The sequence below is a fragment of the Parus major genome, chromosome 8, assembly GCF_001522545.3.
Source record: "Parus major isolate Abel chromosome 8, Parus_major1.1, whole genome shotgun sequence".
Lineage (NCBI taxonomy): Eukaryota > Metazoa > Chordata > Aves > Passeriformes > Paridae > Parus > Parus major.
Genome location: NC_031777.1, coordinates 7099236 through 7117759, shown reverse-complemented (window position 1 = coordinate 7117759; position 18524 = coordinate 7099236). Strand labels below are relative to the sequence as shown.

General features: G+C 43.6%; 1 protein-coding gene across 2 annotated transcripts; it reads left to right on the top strand.

Moving 5' to 3' along the window:
- Positions 1-20: 20 nt before the first annotated feature.
- On the top strand, positions 21-17997 carry SERPINC1 (serpin family C member 1). 2 transcript variants are annotated; one of them, XM_015635710.3, is made up of 7 exons: positions 21-280; positions 12057-12435; positions 14115-14330; positions 14644-14781; positions 14897-15290; positions 15628-15692; positions 15904-16426. In XM_015635710.3, exons 2-7 carry the CDS (start codon positions 12061-12063, stop codon positions 16075-16077), a joined length of 1362 nt encoding a protein of 453 aa, XP_015491196.1. In that variant the 5' UTR covers positions 21-280; positions 12057-12060; the 3' UTR covers positions 16078-16426. The 2 variants fall into 2 exon arrangements, with proteins under 2 accessions (XP_015491196.1, XP_015491195.1); XM_015635709.2 differs by lacking the exon at positions 21-280 and adding an exon at positions 8871-8998 and having other exon boundaries at positions 15904-17997.
- The last annotated feature ends 527 nt before the right edge of the window (positions 17998-18524 follow it).

Genomic DNA, 18524 nt, shown 5'->3' with positions numbered 1-18524 from the left:
AAGCTTGCTTTTTTTCTAATGCCTCTTTTAACTTTTTGCAAAGAATCAACTTTGCACTGAAACAGCTTCATCTCCCCTTGCCCCTATCCATCTGTATCTCCTACTTGATGCCAAGTATTCCAGCCACTCCCCTTGGAGCTGAGCAGAAATGAGGTGATGCAGTTGGAAGCCCATCAGGTCTATTCCTCCCTTCTCAGATCTGGGCATGAGGAGGATGAAGGTCTTTTCCTGATGCAGGCCCTGGGCCCTCTCATCCTTCAGTGCAGAGCACGACCCTCAGGTCAGCCTTTTCCTTAATTTTAATTAGTTTGCTCCTTTCTGCTGTGTCTTTATTAACACAGGGAGCTCATCTTAGTCAAGATAATTAGTGCAATATTCTAATCTAGGAGGACAAGCCGAGAACGTGCCTTTTTTTGACTGTACTAATTGTGGATGTAAAATTAATTTTCAAAGATGGTTATGATAGGTTGCACACTACAGATTTATTTGTAATACTAGGAAGAAAATCTGGAGGGGCAAAAACCCCTTTACCTTTTGTTTCCTAGTTCCCTTACCAGGTTAGGGCTTATTATTTTCTCCACATTTTCCTGCAATTTTTCAGTAAGCACTATTTAGATTGCTGGCCTACATATGATGAATGCTTCCAAAATCTGTGGATTAGAAGGAAGACCTTACTGGGTTTTTTTTCTCCTTCATCGAGCTCTCCATGCTGTACTTTGTGCATAGTGTCTTTGTTGTGATCAATATGCCCAGGTGAATGCCCTGTTTTCCCAAAATTAGTTTGGCTTGTTAAATAGTTTGCTTAATATCTACTAACAGTATTGATTTTCTACTTTGCTTTATCCCCCTCCTCCTCTTAACCTTTTTCTGCTTTTTTTTGCAGAAGTTTAGTTGATTAAACAAATCAAACAGCAAAATGCAGTGCATGCACTTAAGTTTTTTCTGGAAACTGCACTTAAAATGTTCTAGTTTTGTGAAAAAACTGGGAGACTGTGGGGGACAGATAGCCCTGTGTGTAGTGGCAGTATTGGTGTTTACAGCTAACTAACATGAAAATATCTGGAGTGACTCTGTATCTCGCTACACTTACTCCTTTAGCCTATCATTGTCTCAGTAATACAGGAATCCTGGCCACCTCAGTGAAATTGGTCTTGGCTATCAAGCAATTTAGTTCCTTCTATTGTGCAAGAAGAAGCAGTATTACCATGGTGTCAGGCCACTGCTGTGTCCTTCAGTGGGTAGGTTAAATTTTCTGCTGCACCAGGGAACTCTGAACCCTCATTGATAACTGGTTTCAGCCAGATGGACAGCATGGACAAACCTTCAGAATAGGAAGCTTCAAGTGGTAGGTTTAGCTTCAGTGTGTCAGTGATTCAGTCAGTATATAGGTGATATCTGTTTATTCTGTGGTGTTATTTCCCTCCTGTCAACATTTCATCTGTCTGTCCTGTGACCTAGTTCTCTTTTCTTAATAGGAGAAGTTTAAACCTTTTTCTTCTGCCTTTCTTGTATGCTGTCCAATTTCAGAGCAGGACTTCTTTTCTGCAAATCAGAGCACCTTTCAAGCTAGCAGCACTTTTATCCCTGTTCTTCTAAAGTTCTCTGTGTAATTTTTCTGAGCTGTCCCTCCCCTTCTTGTGTCTTTTTCTCCTGTGGCTTGCCCATCCACCCTCCCTGATTGTGTAACAGTGACAGCTTGCTGCCTCAAAACAGAGCATTCAAATGAATTCGCTTAGCCAATAACTTCTGTGAAGTTGCCTTTTCTAATGGTGTTATTACTCAGTGATGCACAAATATGATATTGCCCCTACTGGTAGGCAAACAGGGGATCTGTATAAACATGGTAAACTGCTGTTTTTCTTTAAAGGAGAGCCAAAGACTTGTGCTTTATACTTCTTTTTTTCCCCTGGTATAGCCATTTTGATTGTCAGACATTGTGTAGCATATTGTGTGACTGTACTATCCTAATAACAATTTCCAGAAGTTAATGATTGTCAAGCCTTGCCCGTACATTGAATTGTGGAAAATCATTCCATTTAGTCATACAGTTTGCAGTGTACTGAGATGTATCTGAGGTGTTGTGATGTGTTTTCAGTCTCTCATGCATTCACTTCGCTGACTGAATGGCTCGTTTAGAGAGGGAGAAGGAACTTAGAAATGTTATAATCCAAGAAGCCTTGTTTTTAAGTGTTTCTAAACTGAATACTGATTGAAATTTCTTCAGTTACAGTAAAAGATAAATCTGTGTTACAAATGTGACTGACTTCTATGTCCACTGGGACCGAAAAAAATTGTGGAACACTAGCATTGCATTAAATTAGATGTGGAAGAACCAAACTTGTGATGATATTGTCTCTTGAGAGCATTGACTGAGTAAGGTGGGGCAAATTTTGTATTAGAAAGGGCCAGGAGTGAGGCTTTTATTGATAATACAAGAAAGCTGCTGGCATTTCCCTTTCTTGAGCTACTCAAACTCTTATAGACTTGTTACTAAAGTTTTTAGGTTCAAAGAGAAATCTCTAAATGTCTGAGTAGCAGAAACCTTCATTTCCATTGCCATTTATAATTTTGGACTGTAATAAAGCAGACCTACAGGACAGTCATCTGAAAGACCCCCAGCATAAAGTTTCTTTCCTGGACGGGCTCTTTCAGACCTGCTTTTATGGTCCAGTAAATGCTATGCCAGTGTTCAGGAGGCTCAACAGTGGGGGTGCCAGCCACCTTCTCTGCTCAAAAATGGGAGAAAAGACCCAAACATATGCAATGTGCAAGTTCTTGTGCTTGTCTGTGTATGTGTGGAGAAGTGGTTTTGGTCATAGGACAGATAGAAGGAACACAGAACAGTGCTGCTGGGGCATGGTGTTACCTTCATACTAAAATTTTGTCATCATTCACTTTCCAAAACACAGCCTTCCATTCCTGCCTCCTAATGTTGCTGATTTAAAAACAATGCAAAAAAAGTTAGCATGTCAGCAACTTAATTTCTTGTATCACAATAAATCAATTCCCCTGGGTGGAGAAAAAATGGAGCAAGAGTTCTTGAGTTGCCTACATGGTAATGGAGTTATGAACTAGAAAAACATCCACCTTGCTTAAGTGTAAACTGAATTTCTGAGGAAAATGAAGCAGTGCTTCTAAGCCACCTTTTGTGTGTAGCTATGGTGCCAAGAGATGAATGGTTGTTACTTGTAGTAAATCAACATACAGATTATTATGTAGTACAAATTGATTTGCTCTCAATTCAAATAGACTTAAAATGTCAAAAAATTCATAGGGAATTTTCATTTCTGTAGTCATCAGTTACCAACTGCATTATTTTCTGTTGGAATGTCAGGGGATGACAGAGACTAGAGTTAATTACAGTTAAAACATAAGAAAGGGATTTGGGGAGAGGTTATCCCACCCAACACAGTGTCCTTCTACAGTTAACATGTGGCCTTTATTCTTCTGTAGGAAGAAGAATGTAACTGCTTAGTGTTGTCACAGTCTTCGAAGCACTTCATATGATGCAGGTAGAGCCTTTGTTAGCAGAGAGAGGAGAACAAACTTAACATTTATAATTTATTTCCTATTGGCAAGTGTAATATTGTGCCATAGGAAGTGGCAAGCAAAGAGGCTGCAGCTTTTTCTGAAATTTCCTAATATAAAGAGTGCATGGCAATGTGAATTTGTCTGCATCAGGAACATCAGAGTCATTTAATGCTTAAAATGTGTGGTCATTTTAATCAAAATTGGATGCCTGTAGATTAGTAACATGAATAAATAAATGATCTTTCCCAGGCAATCTTTGCAATTCCAGTGAGTTTGTGTATGATTTTTAGTCCTAATTGCAAGGTGTTCAGCAGTTGGGAAGGTTTAGGTGCCTAACTTCATCCAGCAGGGCAGCTTTCCTTGGATATACTGGTTGGATGTTTTCATATGCCAGGAAAAAACTGTTTTGAAGACCTGCAAGTTTTAGGAAAACACAATTGTCCACTTCAATTTGAAAAATACAGTATTGGGAGAGACAGAAGCAACACATAGTGCAGTCTAAGCATTAGACATGATGGGATTACATGTGGAATGTATATGGAGTAAATGTATCTGTAAGTGGAAAAAAAAAGAAAATACTGTGGAGTATTTGATGCTCAAGAAATTATTTGCTTCTTCATAATGTTAAAAAGATTTTCTTAATAGTTATGTGGCAGACAGTACTCACAAGTCTTTGGCATCCAAACTAGATTGTATATCAGATGGATCCCACAACTGGATGTGTGCACTGACCTCTTTATTTGTAGCTTTTTAAAAAGAAATTTGGCAGCAGCCTTTAATAAATGCATGGAACAACCTGAGAGGAAGAAGCAGTCTTGTTCACATCACAGCTGCTGCACAGCTCACAACTGATGCCGTTCATCTGCAGCCTCTTGTAAGTGAAGATCAACATGGTCAAAACTAATCAGTTTTAGAGTTTTTCTTAATTTTAAGGAATTCCTATTCCCCTTTTAGCCTCTGCTTGCTGTGTAAGCAGCTTCCATTCCACGCTAAAAGGATCTTTCCTTAAGTCAGCTTAGCAACCGTTGTGTAGCTTGGCTGTTCCTTATTTTTTCTAGCTGGTAGTGCTGTATTAAGCTCTTCACCCTCTATCCCTGTATTTGTTGCTATGGGGAGAAAGAGGTGAAGCAAGACATGTGTGAGAGGAGGGAGGAAGAATTGTGGGATCTATATGACAGCTCCCACTTCTTTGAAATCATCTACTTCCAGTTGTGGGATTTCTTGATATATGATTTTTTTTGGTGGTTTTTGTAAGTCTAATTTTCTTTGATCTTGTTAGCTCCTTACAAGTCTCCCCGAGACATTCTGCAGTCATTATCACCTTTTTGGGTGGAGTTTATTTTATTTTTTGGGTTGTTTGTTTTGTTTGGTTTTTTTTAAATAACTTTTTAACATTGGTACATATATGCTTGGGATAGAGCTCATGTAATTATCCAATCGTATTGATTGTATGTGATTGTGCCCTGCAGAGGTATATTTAACAAAAAATAAAATAAAGGATAGTCTAGGTAATAAAGGAGACTGAGATCTGTTGAGTCAGATTATGAACTATTTCTTAAATTTATTAGGATCCTAGATAAGTGAAATTCCATCTGCTGTTTTATGAATCAGTGCTAAACAAAATATCATTCATTCTCCTTGTGTTTTTCCTTGCTTTTCTTCTCCTTTATTTTTTCTTCCTTTCCTGTTTCTCTTTTCCATAAACAAAATTTCAATCCTTCATGGGAGTGGTTGACTCTGGGTTGATTTTGTGGATCTTTATTGTTTGTAACTACCAAAATATTCGCAATTGGAGCAGAGATGAAGTAGAATGTATGAGAAGAATTCCATAAATTGAATTCTTTGGAAGTTTAGGGGAATTATGAAGTTTTGTACATACAAGCCTGGTCATGGGGAAGATGTTCAGTGGTATATGGGGAATTGCTATCTTTTCCAGGAAAGATTGGATGCTTTGCTACCTTTTGGGGAAACAAAACAAAAAGATAACAAAAGGAGTAGAAGAAAGTTCTCTATATCCAACTCCCTATGTTATATCCAACTCCTACAATATACTTTTTAGACTTGAAAGAAAAACGTTCTAGATACTCTGCTGAAGTGGGACAGAATGCACTGAAGGAGGCAAAAGGCAAGAGAATCCAGAGATTTGAAAATCAGTATTGGTCTCCTTTATTTAATTCTCAAATCTATGGAGCCAACAGTGTTACTCTGCGTGAAAGAACAAGGGAGTGGAGACCTACTGTACATACATAGCAGTTATATAGAAAATGCCATATGATGAAATGCTATTTCTTCCCTCTTCACTGTGCTTTTCTCCCTCTTAAAGCTGACTCAACCTCACGTTGCTCTCACAGAATGTCTGAGAGTCCTTTAAGTAGCAGATTGAACAAAAAAAAAAGTGGAAAAGTGATTCACTCTTTGGTTTGTAGATAGATGGAAGTGTCTACAAGGTCTTACCTGCTTTTCTGTCAGCATTTATATTAAGTGATAATGAAGAATGCTTTGAAATATCCCTTATTTTCTGTCTGTGATGCATGTACATTCCTCTAAATTTTGTGTGAGGTGTATGACTGTCAGACCATCTAAATAAGATTTTCACCAGCTCAAAGTGTGTGTGTTCTCTGCTGGGCTATATGCTCCATAAGAGATGAGCATAAGAGATGCCAAATGGCGGAGAAGCCACAGGTCTTCTGGGTTTGGCCTGACCTCTTTTGACTTCACCTGTAAACTAAATGGCTCCTTCACTTTTTCACCAGAGGTAATAAGAAAAGATACTCAAAATAATCTGTTTTGTTAATTGCTTAGAAGCAAACCAGACCCTTCAGCGCAAGGAGTGAGCAGCATTTGTCTAATGTTGAGCCTGATTTGGAACTTGCCTTAAAGTGAGAATAAGTTTTGCTCCACAGTCTACTTTACAATGTTTAGTTTTCTCCTTTCACACCTCTTTATGGTCATTAACAAGTTATTGTCTGTAAATTTGAAATTAGATGAAGCTGCTGCTTCATCTGTTCCTTCTCCTACTCCAGGGCAAGCACAGCCTTCTGCCCCTCAAGTTTGTGCATAATGTTCATTACTATTGTCTTCATTGTTTTGAGCCTGGGCACTATGGATCAAGGTAAGGTGTGTTTTGCTGGGCTGAATCCCATCACTGCTCATTATTAGGTCCCCTCACACTTCCACACTTACTTGCTGGATGGATGACTTGAAACATTCAGTTCCTATAAAGGACTTGTATTTAGAGGGAAATCCAGCAGAAAACTAAACAACAGTTTCAGTTGATGATGATTTCCTTACCCTTTCTCCCACTAATCTGAGGATTCAGGATCCTCATGCAGTGACTCACTTCAGAAGGAAAAAAAAGGGAGCTGAATTCCTACAGTGGTCGGCTGTTAAAAGGAAGCTGTAGCACTGTGGAGAGTCAGATCCCTGTGGAATGAAGTGGTGGGTGGTCTGCATCAAGAGAGATTGGGGGAAACTTGCTGGGTTTCTTTATGTGGAAAAGAGGGGAGACCAAGCTCAAGTGGACCTGCTGGAATTTTTTTTGCTTTGGATATGGATGGCAGGATAGAAAGAATCTTGAAAAGGCTAGCTCATGAGATTCCTTGATCCCATCTTGCTCTGAGTGCAAGAGACATTTTCCTGTGCATAGCCATGAAACTAAACAGTGAACACCCAAAGCACAAAACAAAATTAAGGCAATTTATGTTCCTCCTTGCCAATCAAGTATGTTTGAGAACTGTTTCTTTACAGCTAGGATGTGTTCAGTTGTTTCTGTAACCTCTTTCTTCCTAACTGTGAACTCCAACTCCCTATCTCCAGGACAGAAAGTGTGGGAGAGACTAAAACCAAAATGTGATGCTTCATCTGTCTTACCACAGGCTTTGGTGCTGGATGATTTTGAGTCTCTGATCTTTGCTTTGGGTCTGAGAGCAGCAGCTTTTTGAGTAAAACAGCCTCTATATTAGAGCAAATGAGGTATCTAACAGTTTGTATTAAGACACTGGCAATCTTGGGTGCTTCCTTAGGAATAGCTCTGCGCTCTATTAAGACACTGGCCATCTTGGGTGCTTCCTTAGGGATGGCTGCTCAGATGCAAGTGCTGGGTTGTTGCTTGGAGCTGAATAAGCCATAAATTACCATTTACATGCTGCATTCAAAAGATAGATTTACTCAGCTATCCTAGATTAAAATACCTTGGGAACTCTGGGATGTGCATATTTGTTTGCTTTTGGTTTTACTGCTTTAAACTATCTTTGAGCACTGGGTAAATGGAAACCTGTGGTTGGGATGTCTGCCTGGGTGTGGAGCATCCCTAATCACTCTGAAAACCCTGGGACCTGTGAGCATGTCAGTTACCTCAAAAAATTAAGCCAGCAACCACCTGAAATAACAAGGTACAGTATGTGAGTTCTTCCTTTCTCATGGAGGACATTTTTTACATTACCCTTCAGTTTATCTCCACAATCTCTGCCCCATTTAACTGTGTCCCATACTGATATAATCATTTTGCAATTAAATTTCCATTAAGGGAAAATGTTCCTCTTACTGGAGGCCAGAAACAGCACCTGCTGAGCCAGCCTGCTTTTGGGATTTGAAATTCAGGGAGCAATGCTGCAGAAGTTGTAGAGCATCCTGGATCAGAAATGGCATTCAGTATTGCTCACTTACTCTGACTTGTGAATCTGGACAGGAACTGGTGGAGCTGCTTTAATACTCAGCTTTCCAGTGGTGCAAGTGAAAGGTCACAGAATCACAGAATAACCTGGACTGGAAAGGACCCACCAGGATCACAGAGCCCAACCCCTGGCCCTGCACAGACACTCCAGCAATCCCACCCTGTGTCTGAAAGTGTTGTCCACACACTCTTGGAGCTCTTTCAGTCTTGGGGCTGTAACCATTCCCTGTGGATGCTGTTCCAGGTGTATTTAAGATGGGATGCATTTGAAACTGCAGAATGTGAAGTGGGGCAATTTCTTCCAACTTGTGTCTGTTCAGGAAATGGGGAAAGAGGTGACAGGGCTGTCCCAGGCAGATGGGGAAAACATTTTGCTTAGCTACAAGATCCTAAACTTAGATCTACAAATACCTAATATAATTTTTATTCCAACTCTTGAAGGGTTTGAGGTTTGTTTCATGGGATAAGCAGTTCATTTTCTGTTGGCAAAAACTGAGGGCATGTGGCACACGTGTGGGGTAGGTGGTCAAACTCTCCCTTGTCAGATTGAACTTTAAGACCTCTTTCAAACTAAACATTGCCTCTTTTTTTCCTGTTCTTTGCTTAACCTTCAGCAGCTGGTCATCAGCCTTTGGCCTTAGCATCCTACTCCCCTCCCACCATCCCCTGCTGCTGTCTCAGCTCTGTTTGAGCAGAGAAATCCAGTGGGGAAGCTGCTTTGGGCTCAAGCAGGACTGTTCTCTCAAAAATTTGCTTTTACCTCCTAAAAGCAGAAAGCTGGAGGTACAGGGGCAGGTAAGAGAAAGAGATGCCATTCATTTTCATTGTTAATTAATTCCTTGAAACAGCTTCTTTTCCTTCAGTAGGAGCTTATGAATTTTAGCTGCTGCCAGAGTGGCTTTTTGCTCTATTAGAGAGGGTCTTCCCACCCTAGCTTTCATTAAGGCTGGCTTTCTAAATTGTCAGGCTTGACTTTTATTGCCAGCCTGCACCAGTTGTGGAGTGGAGGGCAGTTAATGAAGTCAGGATGCCCTGAGTAATTGCTGGCTGTGAAAGAGCACTGCTGGTTTGCTTTGGACTCTGGTTTTGGGGTGTGAGGCAGTGGGGAAGGTTTCTCAAGAGCCTAAATTAATCTCAAAATGGTTTGAGCTATTTTACATTAGCTGGGCTGTGTAGCACAGTGTGTGGGTGCAGTGGTACATTCTCACCACTACCAGTAATCCCAGTAGGTTCAGTAGGGTGGGTGCTAGGGTTCTGCAAGCCCAGTTAATCATTCTGTCCTATAGCGATGGAACAGTAGGATGGAAATGGAGTGTGCTGGTAATAGCCCAGCCATGTTGCACAGCAGCTGAGGGATCGGGGAGTTTCTTGATGTTTCCCCAGAGCCTTCTGATTTTGAGCTGAATCAGCAACTTATTTCTTGGCTTTCTGCACTTTTTGTTGCTTCACCCTGGGTACAACCTTTTCTAATTTCTACATTCCCCCTTGCCAGTAAACCCTTTCAGGAACTGCTGTTGTGGGAATACTTTTGTTATCCTTCCAGGTTGACACATGGACTGCGTGTCAGTGCTGCAGAGGAAAAAGGGAGTGTTGAAGAGCTGTGTAGGGAGGAGGAGTGGGTTTTGGCCAAATGCTATGACAAAGAGCTGGTCTAAGAAGCAGCAGGGACTCTTGCCTGTAAAAGACAAGATTGGATGTGTCAGAAGCTCTGAATTTATGGAGCAGGGACTTTACTGCAGAGTAAAAACAGGGAGCCTTTCTTATTTAATGAGGACAAGGTGAGGATGGAGGTGCCCTCCCCGTTCTTGTGCTTTGGCCTTTAAATATGAGATTAGATTAGCAGCACTTTGTGTGATGGTAAACACCACAAGGTTCTTCTTGCTTGACAGAAGCAGGTGTTTGTCCTTTTACAGACAGGGTCAGGACATGCCTTTCCCTGGAGGTGAGTGGAGTAACAGGGCAGGGACCATGATGAGGTTGTCCTTTCCGTGGTGGAACTGGCCACTTGCGTGTTGGTGCTGCTGGAGCTGCAGGACCAAGTGTGGGTGACGGAGGACTGCTGCAGGCAGTGAAGGACTCTGCTCGTGGCCCCAGGATTGCAGAACTCTGGAGTGTGTCTGGCTTATTGCTGGCTGACTTTTCCTGTGGGATTGAAAGGTTTGAAAGAACAGCACTTCCTGGTGTATTTTCAATTGTCTTAATATTCTTTCTCTTGCCCTGGGTGTTAATTTTTACTTTTGTAATTAGTTAACTTCCCTTCCTTTTTAGTTTTTTTTTTACCCTTTGTAGTGTTGCATCTGTCCTAAACCTTTTGCAAGATAATCTATATGTCATTACCAGTGAGAGCTGTGGCCACTGCCTGAGTGAGCCCCTCTTGGTTTGCTGTGCTATCACACAGCCTTGGGGCTCCAGACAGTCTTAGTGCCAGATGAGGTAGTTTCTGCTTTTGCAGAGAACTGGAGCACAAATGAAGTCATTGGCCAAGAGGGGGAGGGTTGTGGAAGAACCCAGAGGTCACCTTCATCCCAGATCAGCCTTTGAGCTGCTCCTGTTTTCCTCCAGCAGGTGCTGGCCCACCAGCACTGGAAGATCACAGATATGAAGGTCACCAGTGCTAAATGCAGGTGACTTTTAATTTAGTTTCTCAGAAGGCAATGCTTGGTAGCCATGGCAGTATGTGGAGGCAGGCAGAGACTTACCTGACTTAAGACACAAGTTTGAAAAAGTGCCCGGTAGCTGGCAAGACTTGGGCAGGCTGCCAGCCCCTCCCAGTTTTCCAAACTTGTGGCTGTGGTGCTTGAGCTTCTTCCCATGAGGTACATAAGGCAGTCATGCAAAGGGCATCTTAGGACCACAGCATGCAGGACATGCTCTGTCAGCCCTGGGATGGCTCATGAGACCTTGCTGCCAGAGCTGGTAGGTAATGAGATTTAGGAGGAAATTGTTCCCTGTGAGGGTGGTGAGGTCCTGGCACAGGTTGCCCAGAGAAGCTGTGGCTGCCCCATCCCTGGAAGTGTCTAAGGCCAGGTCAGACAGGGCTTGGAAAAACCTGGTCTAGCAAAGATATCCCTTCCTATGGCAGGGGGTGTAACCAAATGATATTTAAGGTTCCTTTTAACTGAAACCATTCTGAGGTTCATTGTGCTTTAGCAAAGTGGAAAATAAAAATTATCTCTCTCTTGCTGGGAGATTTTCAGAGACCAGCTTTTGCTGGAACACGGTAATTACCGTTAGCCTGCTGCACTCTTTAGGTACCAAGGACAACCAGTTTGCATTGAGGTGGTATGAACTTTGGACAGGAATTGATGTGATGCACCAGCTACACCATACATGCTTATAAAGTACATTTTTGGGGGATTAGAGATGCTCGGTCCATGGAGGGACCTACTTCCTTGGAGACCTTTTCCTTATCACCTTTCTTCTCTGCCATAGTATCTCCTACATCAATAACTGAAAAGTACTGTAAAGCTGAGGTGAGCCTGGCAGGTTCCTTACACTGTAGCCACCTCACCTGCCAATGGGGAGGACTCAAAAGTTCAAATCATCCATTTTGGTACAAACTTGTCAGGGCTGAGCCTGCTTCTTAAAAAAGAGGGGCCCAGGTCACTGGGAAAACACTAGTTTCAGTGTATTGCTTCTAAAAGTATTGTGTGCTCACAGGCAAGCTTATCCTGTTATCTGTCCTTGTTTATACTGCAAGTCCAGGGCAAAAGATGATTGGAGAAGACTGTGGGAGTGGAGAGACTTGTGTGCTCCTATCACTGTGTTGTTGGCTGGAACAGGCTGGTGGGCTTTGGCAGCAGCACGGGTTTCACAGACAGGCAGCATATCTAAGCTCTCTCTCTGATTCCAGGACAATGTGTCTCTTTGTGGTGTGTCTGCTCAGTGTCTTGGGGCTGACTGCTCCTGAGCACTACACCGTGGAAGACATCTGCACTGCAAAGCCACGTGACATCCCAGTGAACCCTATCTGCATCTATCGCAACCCTGAAAAGAACCCTCAGGAGAGTGAGGGGCAAGAGCCAGCAAAGGACAAGCTCCCAGAGTCCACCAACCCCCGGGTCTGGGAGCTATCAAAAGCCAACTCTCGGTTTGCTGTCATCTTCTACAAGTACCTGGCTGACTCCAAGGACAATGGGGAAAACATCTTCATGTCACCCCTCAGCATTTCCACAGCTTTTGCCATGACCAAGCTTGGAGCCTGTGGTAACACCCTCCAGCAGCTCATGGAGGTTGGTGGAGATTCCTCAGCCTTTTCCTGTAGCAGATCTGAAAGACAGGAAAGGTGATCATGGCTAATGGCTACTCTCAGGGTCAGGATGGCTTCTTGCCTTGGGAAAGAAATCCCAAGTTAGAAGAACCTTAAAATTTATCTCGTTCCACCCTCTCCCATGGGCAGGGACACCTTCCACTAGACCAGGTTGCTCCAAGCCCTGTCTCTGGATTTGTTTAGATTCCAGCTCTTTCCCCTTAGTCCCTATTTGGATCCAGTATTCCTGGGTTTGAGAGATCAGTTTTCATCTGAAAGCCCATTTGGAAGGCGAGGGAAAGGAATGGCAACAGTTTTCTCCTTGCAGGTTGAGCTAGGCTTTTCCTTATGTAAAAAGCAGGAAAAGCCATGATATCAAGTCCCATTGGCAGAGGGACATTCCTTCTCTCTCTTCCTTGGGACAAAAATCGGACACATGGGAGATCCTGCAGTTCATCTGACTTCCAGGGCAGGGGAGCCAGTACATGGGGAGCCTCTCCCTCCACCTGTTGGCCCTATACTCAGGGAATAGTTCTGATCCCAGACTAAGAGGTAATTCTGAGTTCTGGCTCTTCCATGTGACTAATTTAACTCCCAGTATTCAATGTCAGACTCGCCTGACAACTTACCTGCTGTGTGGGGTTTGATGCTGCCTATACCTTTTTCTCCAATGGGAGACCTCGGCCCGAGGAGCCTTTTTCCCTGCAATGAGGAGGTGTAAATCAAACTGCTCTGCTTGTCCCCTCTGTTGCTGTCATTACAGATCCTACCTCTGGAACAAATGATGTTTGGGGTTCTCCACACAGCCCAAGTAGAGCAGCTATAACCACATCTCCAAAATCTTTACTTGTGTGTCCCCCTCTGGGCAGCCCTTCCCACTGGAAGGGGAGCCTTCTCCCATTGAGCCACACACACCTGCACTCCTAATCTCCATTTTTCCTATGAAATGGCTGCTAACACCAGCTTTGCCTTACAGGAAACAGTGCCAAAGATCTTGGAGGTTCATAAAGAGCAATGTACTGTGGGATTTTCTATGCCTTAAATCTCTGAAGTTGGATAGTAGTAGACAAATAATAATTGTCCTTCCAGCTGACAGCTGGGAACAGATAAAAAATTCCCTGGGCTGCAAAAATGATAGCTACATATTCCCATTCCCTGTAAAAATGTACCAGAAGTACCCAACAGGCCATGAAAATTCCTCCTGGGAATGAGTAGCCTTTAGCATTGTCACAGGAGGGCTTAGCACATGTGAGTCCTCCCATGACCTGGTATGACCCAAGATTTAGGCCCTGTTGGTGCAATGCTCATCTTGGGGTGTGGTAGGGGGTTATGAACACTGTGTTAATTTTAACAGCATTTAAAGGGGAAGCTGGGGACCAGTCAAAGGCGGGGTATAGAGAGCAAGAAAATTGGTGTTGGAAAGAGGAGCGGCATCTCCACATCTAAGCAGAGTTTAATCCTCCATTTGGACTCTCCAAAGGAGGCCTTGGGCTAGTGATGTGTTGATTTTCTATAGATTTGGGCTCCCACACATGGAGGGTGAAGCTCTGAGGGCCTGAAAATTTGTTGCTGTTGAGGCAAAGGCTGCACTACCATTTCCTCTGGGGCCCAGGAGCACAAGAACCTTCTCACAGATTCCTTGTTGGTGTTTGGCTTGTCCAGGTCTTTCAATTTGACACCATTTCAGAGAAAACATCAGATCAGATCCATTTCTTCTTTGCCAAGCTGAACTGCCGCCTTTACAAGAAAGCAAACAAATCCTCAGATTTGGTATCAGCCAATCGTCTCTTCGGGGAGAAATCTTTAAGCTTTAATGAGACTTACCAGAACATCAGTGAAATCGTTTATGGAGCAAAACTCTGGCCCTTGAACTTCAAAGTGAGTTAGAACTACTCAGGATTTTGCTTTTTTGTTTGGTTCCACCTCCCCACCCCCCAGTCCATCCCTGTCTTTTGTCCAGAGGAAGTTCTCTGCTCTGGGTGTGTGTGACATGAGTGAAAGCAAAAGGGAATCTGGGATGCAGCTTTTCTCACTTCCGCTCACCTTAACCACAGCCACATCCCCACTTGTCATACCTAAGCTCCATTGTCCTCCCCCAGCACATACTCTTTGAACCTTTCTCCTGCAGAAGGGGTACAAAGAGGGGTTTAAAACCCTTGGTTTAAACTTTTTTTTTTGTCTCTTCCTTTAGGAGAAGCCAGAACTTTCCAGGCAAATCATTAATGAGTGGGTGGCTAATAAGACAGAGAAGCGCATTACAGAAGTGATCCCAGAAAATGGTATTGATGATCTCACTGTCTTGGTCCTGGTCAACACCATTTATTTTAAGGTAACAAAAGCTAACAAAAAGCTTTAAAATATTTTAAGCTAACAAAACTGGGGAACAGTACACTTACCTGGAGGAGACATGGTGCTCATGTTTGTTTTCCCCCTCTCCTTTTTAGGGGCACTGGAAATCACAGTTCCCAGCTCCAAATACAAAACTGGATATATTTCATAAAGCCAGTGGTGAGACCTGCCAAGTCCCAACTATGTACCAGGAGTCCAAATTCCACTACACATTCATCGCCCAGGACAAAGTCCAGGTGCTGGAGCTGCCTTACAAAGGGGACGATATCACAATGGTGCTGGTCCTGCCCAGTGCCGGGACACTGTTGGAGAAAGTGGAGCGAGACTTGACATCAGAGAAGCTGCAGGACTGGATAGATTCCATGAAGGAGATGTCTCTCTTTGTCTACCTCCCTCGCTTCCGTGTTGAGGACAGCTTCAGTGTCAAGGAAAAGCTGAGGAAAATGGGGCTGGAAGATCTCTTCAGTCCAGAAAATGCTAGACTCCCAGGTGAGATATGGAGATAGGGCAGTGCAGGGTAGAGGTGAGGGGCAGCCATTCTTCCCTAGATAGCAGGGTAGTAGGTGCAACAACACATGAGGAACGAGAACATGAAAGCATTTATATGTTGCTGCAGTCAGTGATGGACTCTCTGGTAAAGTCTACCATGGACACTCATTCCTGTTCTGCACTGAGTTTAGCAGTCAGTTGCATGTGGAGGAGAATGTTTTTGTTTTAGGGAAGCCATGCCTTCTGCCTGATCCCAGGCCATGAAGGATGGATATATGTTCTTTCTTGAGCTGTCTCTAAACTCACAGTTTTACCTTTGTATATTTTTGTATTTCAGGTATCATTGCAGAGGGCCGCACAGACTTGTATGTGTCTGAGGCTTTCCACAAAGCCTTCCTTGAGGTGAGCCTTGTTTTGTGCCAGTGTGTCTTCCTCTTGCTTTTTAAAAACAAATATTAAAGGGAAAATAGCTTTGAGCCTGCAGTGTTCGGTTCTCAGCAGCTTTGGGCTTTGGAGCGAGTCTGGCCCCTGCATTCTGTGGAGGAGGAAGGTGAGCTCTCTCCATGCTGCATAATGCCTGTATTTTAATCCCATATTCTCTCTTGGTTGGCAGGTGAATGAAGAAGGCAGTGAGGCCTCAGCTGCTACAGCTGTCACCATCTCTGGCCGTTCTTTCCCTATGAACAGAAAAATCTTCAATGCCAACAGGCCCTTCCTGCTTTTCATCCGGGAAGCTACCCTCAACACCATCATCTTCATGGGCAGGATAGCTGATCCTTGCTCCTAAAGGAGCTGGTAGGGCCTCACTTCTCCCTCCTCTGCCTTGGGAAAAGGGGAGGTGGGTTATTGTCACAAGGCATGGGCTGCTCCTGGGGTGGTTGGTCTTGCTGTTTGGTGCCAGCTGCAGGGAGGGACTGCATCCAACTAGGCTGTCCCTGCTCTTCCCTGCCATGTCACGTGAGGGGGCTCATAGGTCACCTCACCTGTCCTGTCCTCCATGGCAAGGAAAACTGAATTTCATCTGGCACCAGTATTTTTGTGGCACCCAAGCCCAGCATTGCTGTCCTTCCTGTGCCCAACCCTCTGTAACTCTGATTATTTGGTTCATTAAAACCTATAGATCTGTATGTAACAAACTGCTCTCTGAATGCACAATTTACATTAGCCACTTCCTAGATTTAAATTCGTCTTTTCCAGTAAATGGGGCCCCACACCAGAAAGGTGAGTGGAACAGCAGCAGCCATAAGGCATGCGCTGGCTGGGCTAGGAACACCTTCCTGCAGCTCTGTGTGGGTGGAAGAGCTGCCAAACAGCTGTGCCCTGCTTGCCAGCTGCTCTGGTATGTCCTGTGTGCCCAAGTGCTAAGAGTCACTAGTGACAGTCTTGCATAGCCAAGGCTTTGAAACTCTTTTTTAATATTAAGATTTCATCTAATAGTTACTATAGCAGCAGTGCCCATGAACCATGACAGTGCCCAGGTAATGTAACCAGTAGCTGTAGCTTTGATTAAAATTTATTATTTTACCTGCAATTTTACTCCAGGAGCTGAGGTGTCCTGGCCTGCTGTGAGGCTGCATGTGATCAGACCTCTTGTTTTCTCAGGCTGTACTGCTGTAGCACCTAGGGCAGGGTTGTCCTAAAGACGCAGAAGATTTCTCCATTTCAGGCAGTTGTTTGAAACCAGACAGTGAAAGCAGTTCCTGTCCTCAGGAGCTGATGGAAGTGGTGTGTGCAGACAGAGGGTTGCACTCCCCAGTGGCCCATTTACTCTGGATTGTGTAGGACCAGCAAAATATCCACCTTTGTAAAGGCTTCTCTTGGCAGGAATTACCAGAGTAGCCAAGTAGTAAAGGAGTTAACTTGAACAGAGCTGGTTTGTCAGATCTTTGGTCACTGGGTCTCTAGTTTTGGAAGCTATCAGTGGTTTGACTCTTTCCTGTTCCTAGCAGGACTGCTTGAGCATCTGTGCAAGTAGTGTGTGATTAGGACATGGAGGGCCACCTCCTCCACTGTCCCACAAGCAAACTGTACACATCTGAGAGGTGTCCTTAAGAGGCTGACATGCTCCCCTGGAGCAGTACCTTGGAAAGAAGCTGTGAAGGACTGGGAACCTGGGAGGAAAAGGGGAAGCATTTTGAAAATAGAGTTCAGAAAGCAGCTCTTCCTCTTCCTCTCCCTCTCCCTGCCCTCCTCTGGCAGTTACCACTGTGGCATTTCTTGATGAATCCCATCTTCTGCCTGTGAACATCACTGAGAGACACACACAACCTCCTGTAATCTCTGCCTTTTTCAGTTGTGCTCCAAGCTGTGGAGATGGACACTGGTGAAAGAGGAGGGCTGAGGAAATGCCTGGGTCTCCCTAGCATGGCACTGAACCAAAATGCTTCCCCTGCCATAGGCAGCTGGGAAAACATCCAAAACTTGACCTGCAGCAAGAGCACAGGGCTTGTTCTCCTGGGGAAACTGAAAATGGCTGAGCCTGCTGAAGAGGTGAGACAAAACTCATGCAATAGGGACAGAAGCCATTTGAGTTGCCAGGAACAACAGCCTGGCACTGTGCAGCCTCTATTAAGCTGTGCAGCTTAAGACAGTGGGGAGCTGCCCACAACTGAGATCAGGTGGAAAATCCACATTGGGTCAGTACCAGTCAGCCATAAGACACAGACAAGGACCTGAGTATTAAACCATTTAATTCTCAAACCACTCACATGCATAATGTTCTTTTACACAGTGTTAAAAGAAAGAAGAAAATTCATTTTTTTAATACAAAGAGAATTTCAAGTATACATTTGTAGCATTTTCCAAATTCTTACCCAAGTTGCTAAATTTTCATTCACATTTTCTTAAAGCTGTCCAATGAGAGCGCTTTTTGCTAAACTGCTTTCAATGCAATTGTCCAGTCCCCTCTACCTTGGTTTTCTTTCCCCCTTTTCCAATTCTGGTTCCCCTTCTACCCCTGCTCACTCCCCTCCAGCAGTGCTGGCTGTCCCTGGACACAGTGGCCATGGAGCTGGAAGAGGAAAAGGGAAGCAGTCATGGAGGACCAGTTTGGAAACAGCTTGCAAAATCACTGAAGAACAGTCTGATATCCACAAGTTACAGAAGGCTTCAGCCTACTCTAGACTAGTCTGAACACTGACTTCTTTTTCTTGAAATAAGGACGGCAATCAAAAATAAAATAATAAAAATAATTAGTACAGCAGGAAATTTCTTAACTGTGAAATTAAGTCTTGA

Excerpts from the sequence above, each read along its gene's own strand:
- SERPINC1 (XM_015635709.2), top strand. The coding sequence starts at position 12,061 with ATGTGTCTCTTTGTGGTGTGTCTGCTCAGTGTCTTGGGGCTGACTGCT. Across the intron at positions 12,436-14,114 it reads CCCTCCAGCAGCTCATGGAG|GTCTTTCAATTTGACACCAT; the intron begins GTTGGTGGAGAT and ends TGGCTTGTCCAG. Across the intron at positions 14,782-14,896 it reads TCAACACCATTTATTTTAAG|GGGCACTGGAAATCACAGTT; the intron begins GTAACAAAAGCT and ends TCTCCTTTTTAG.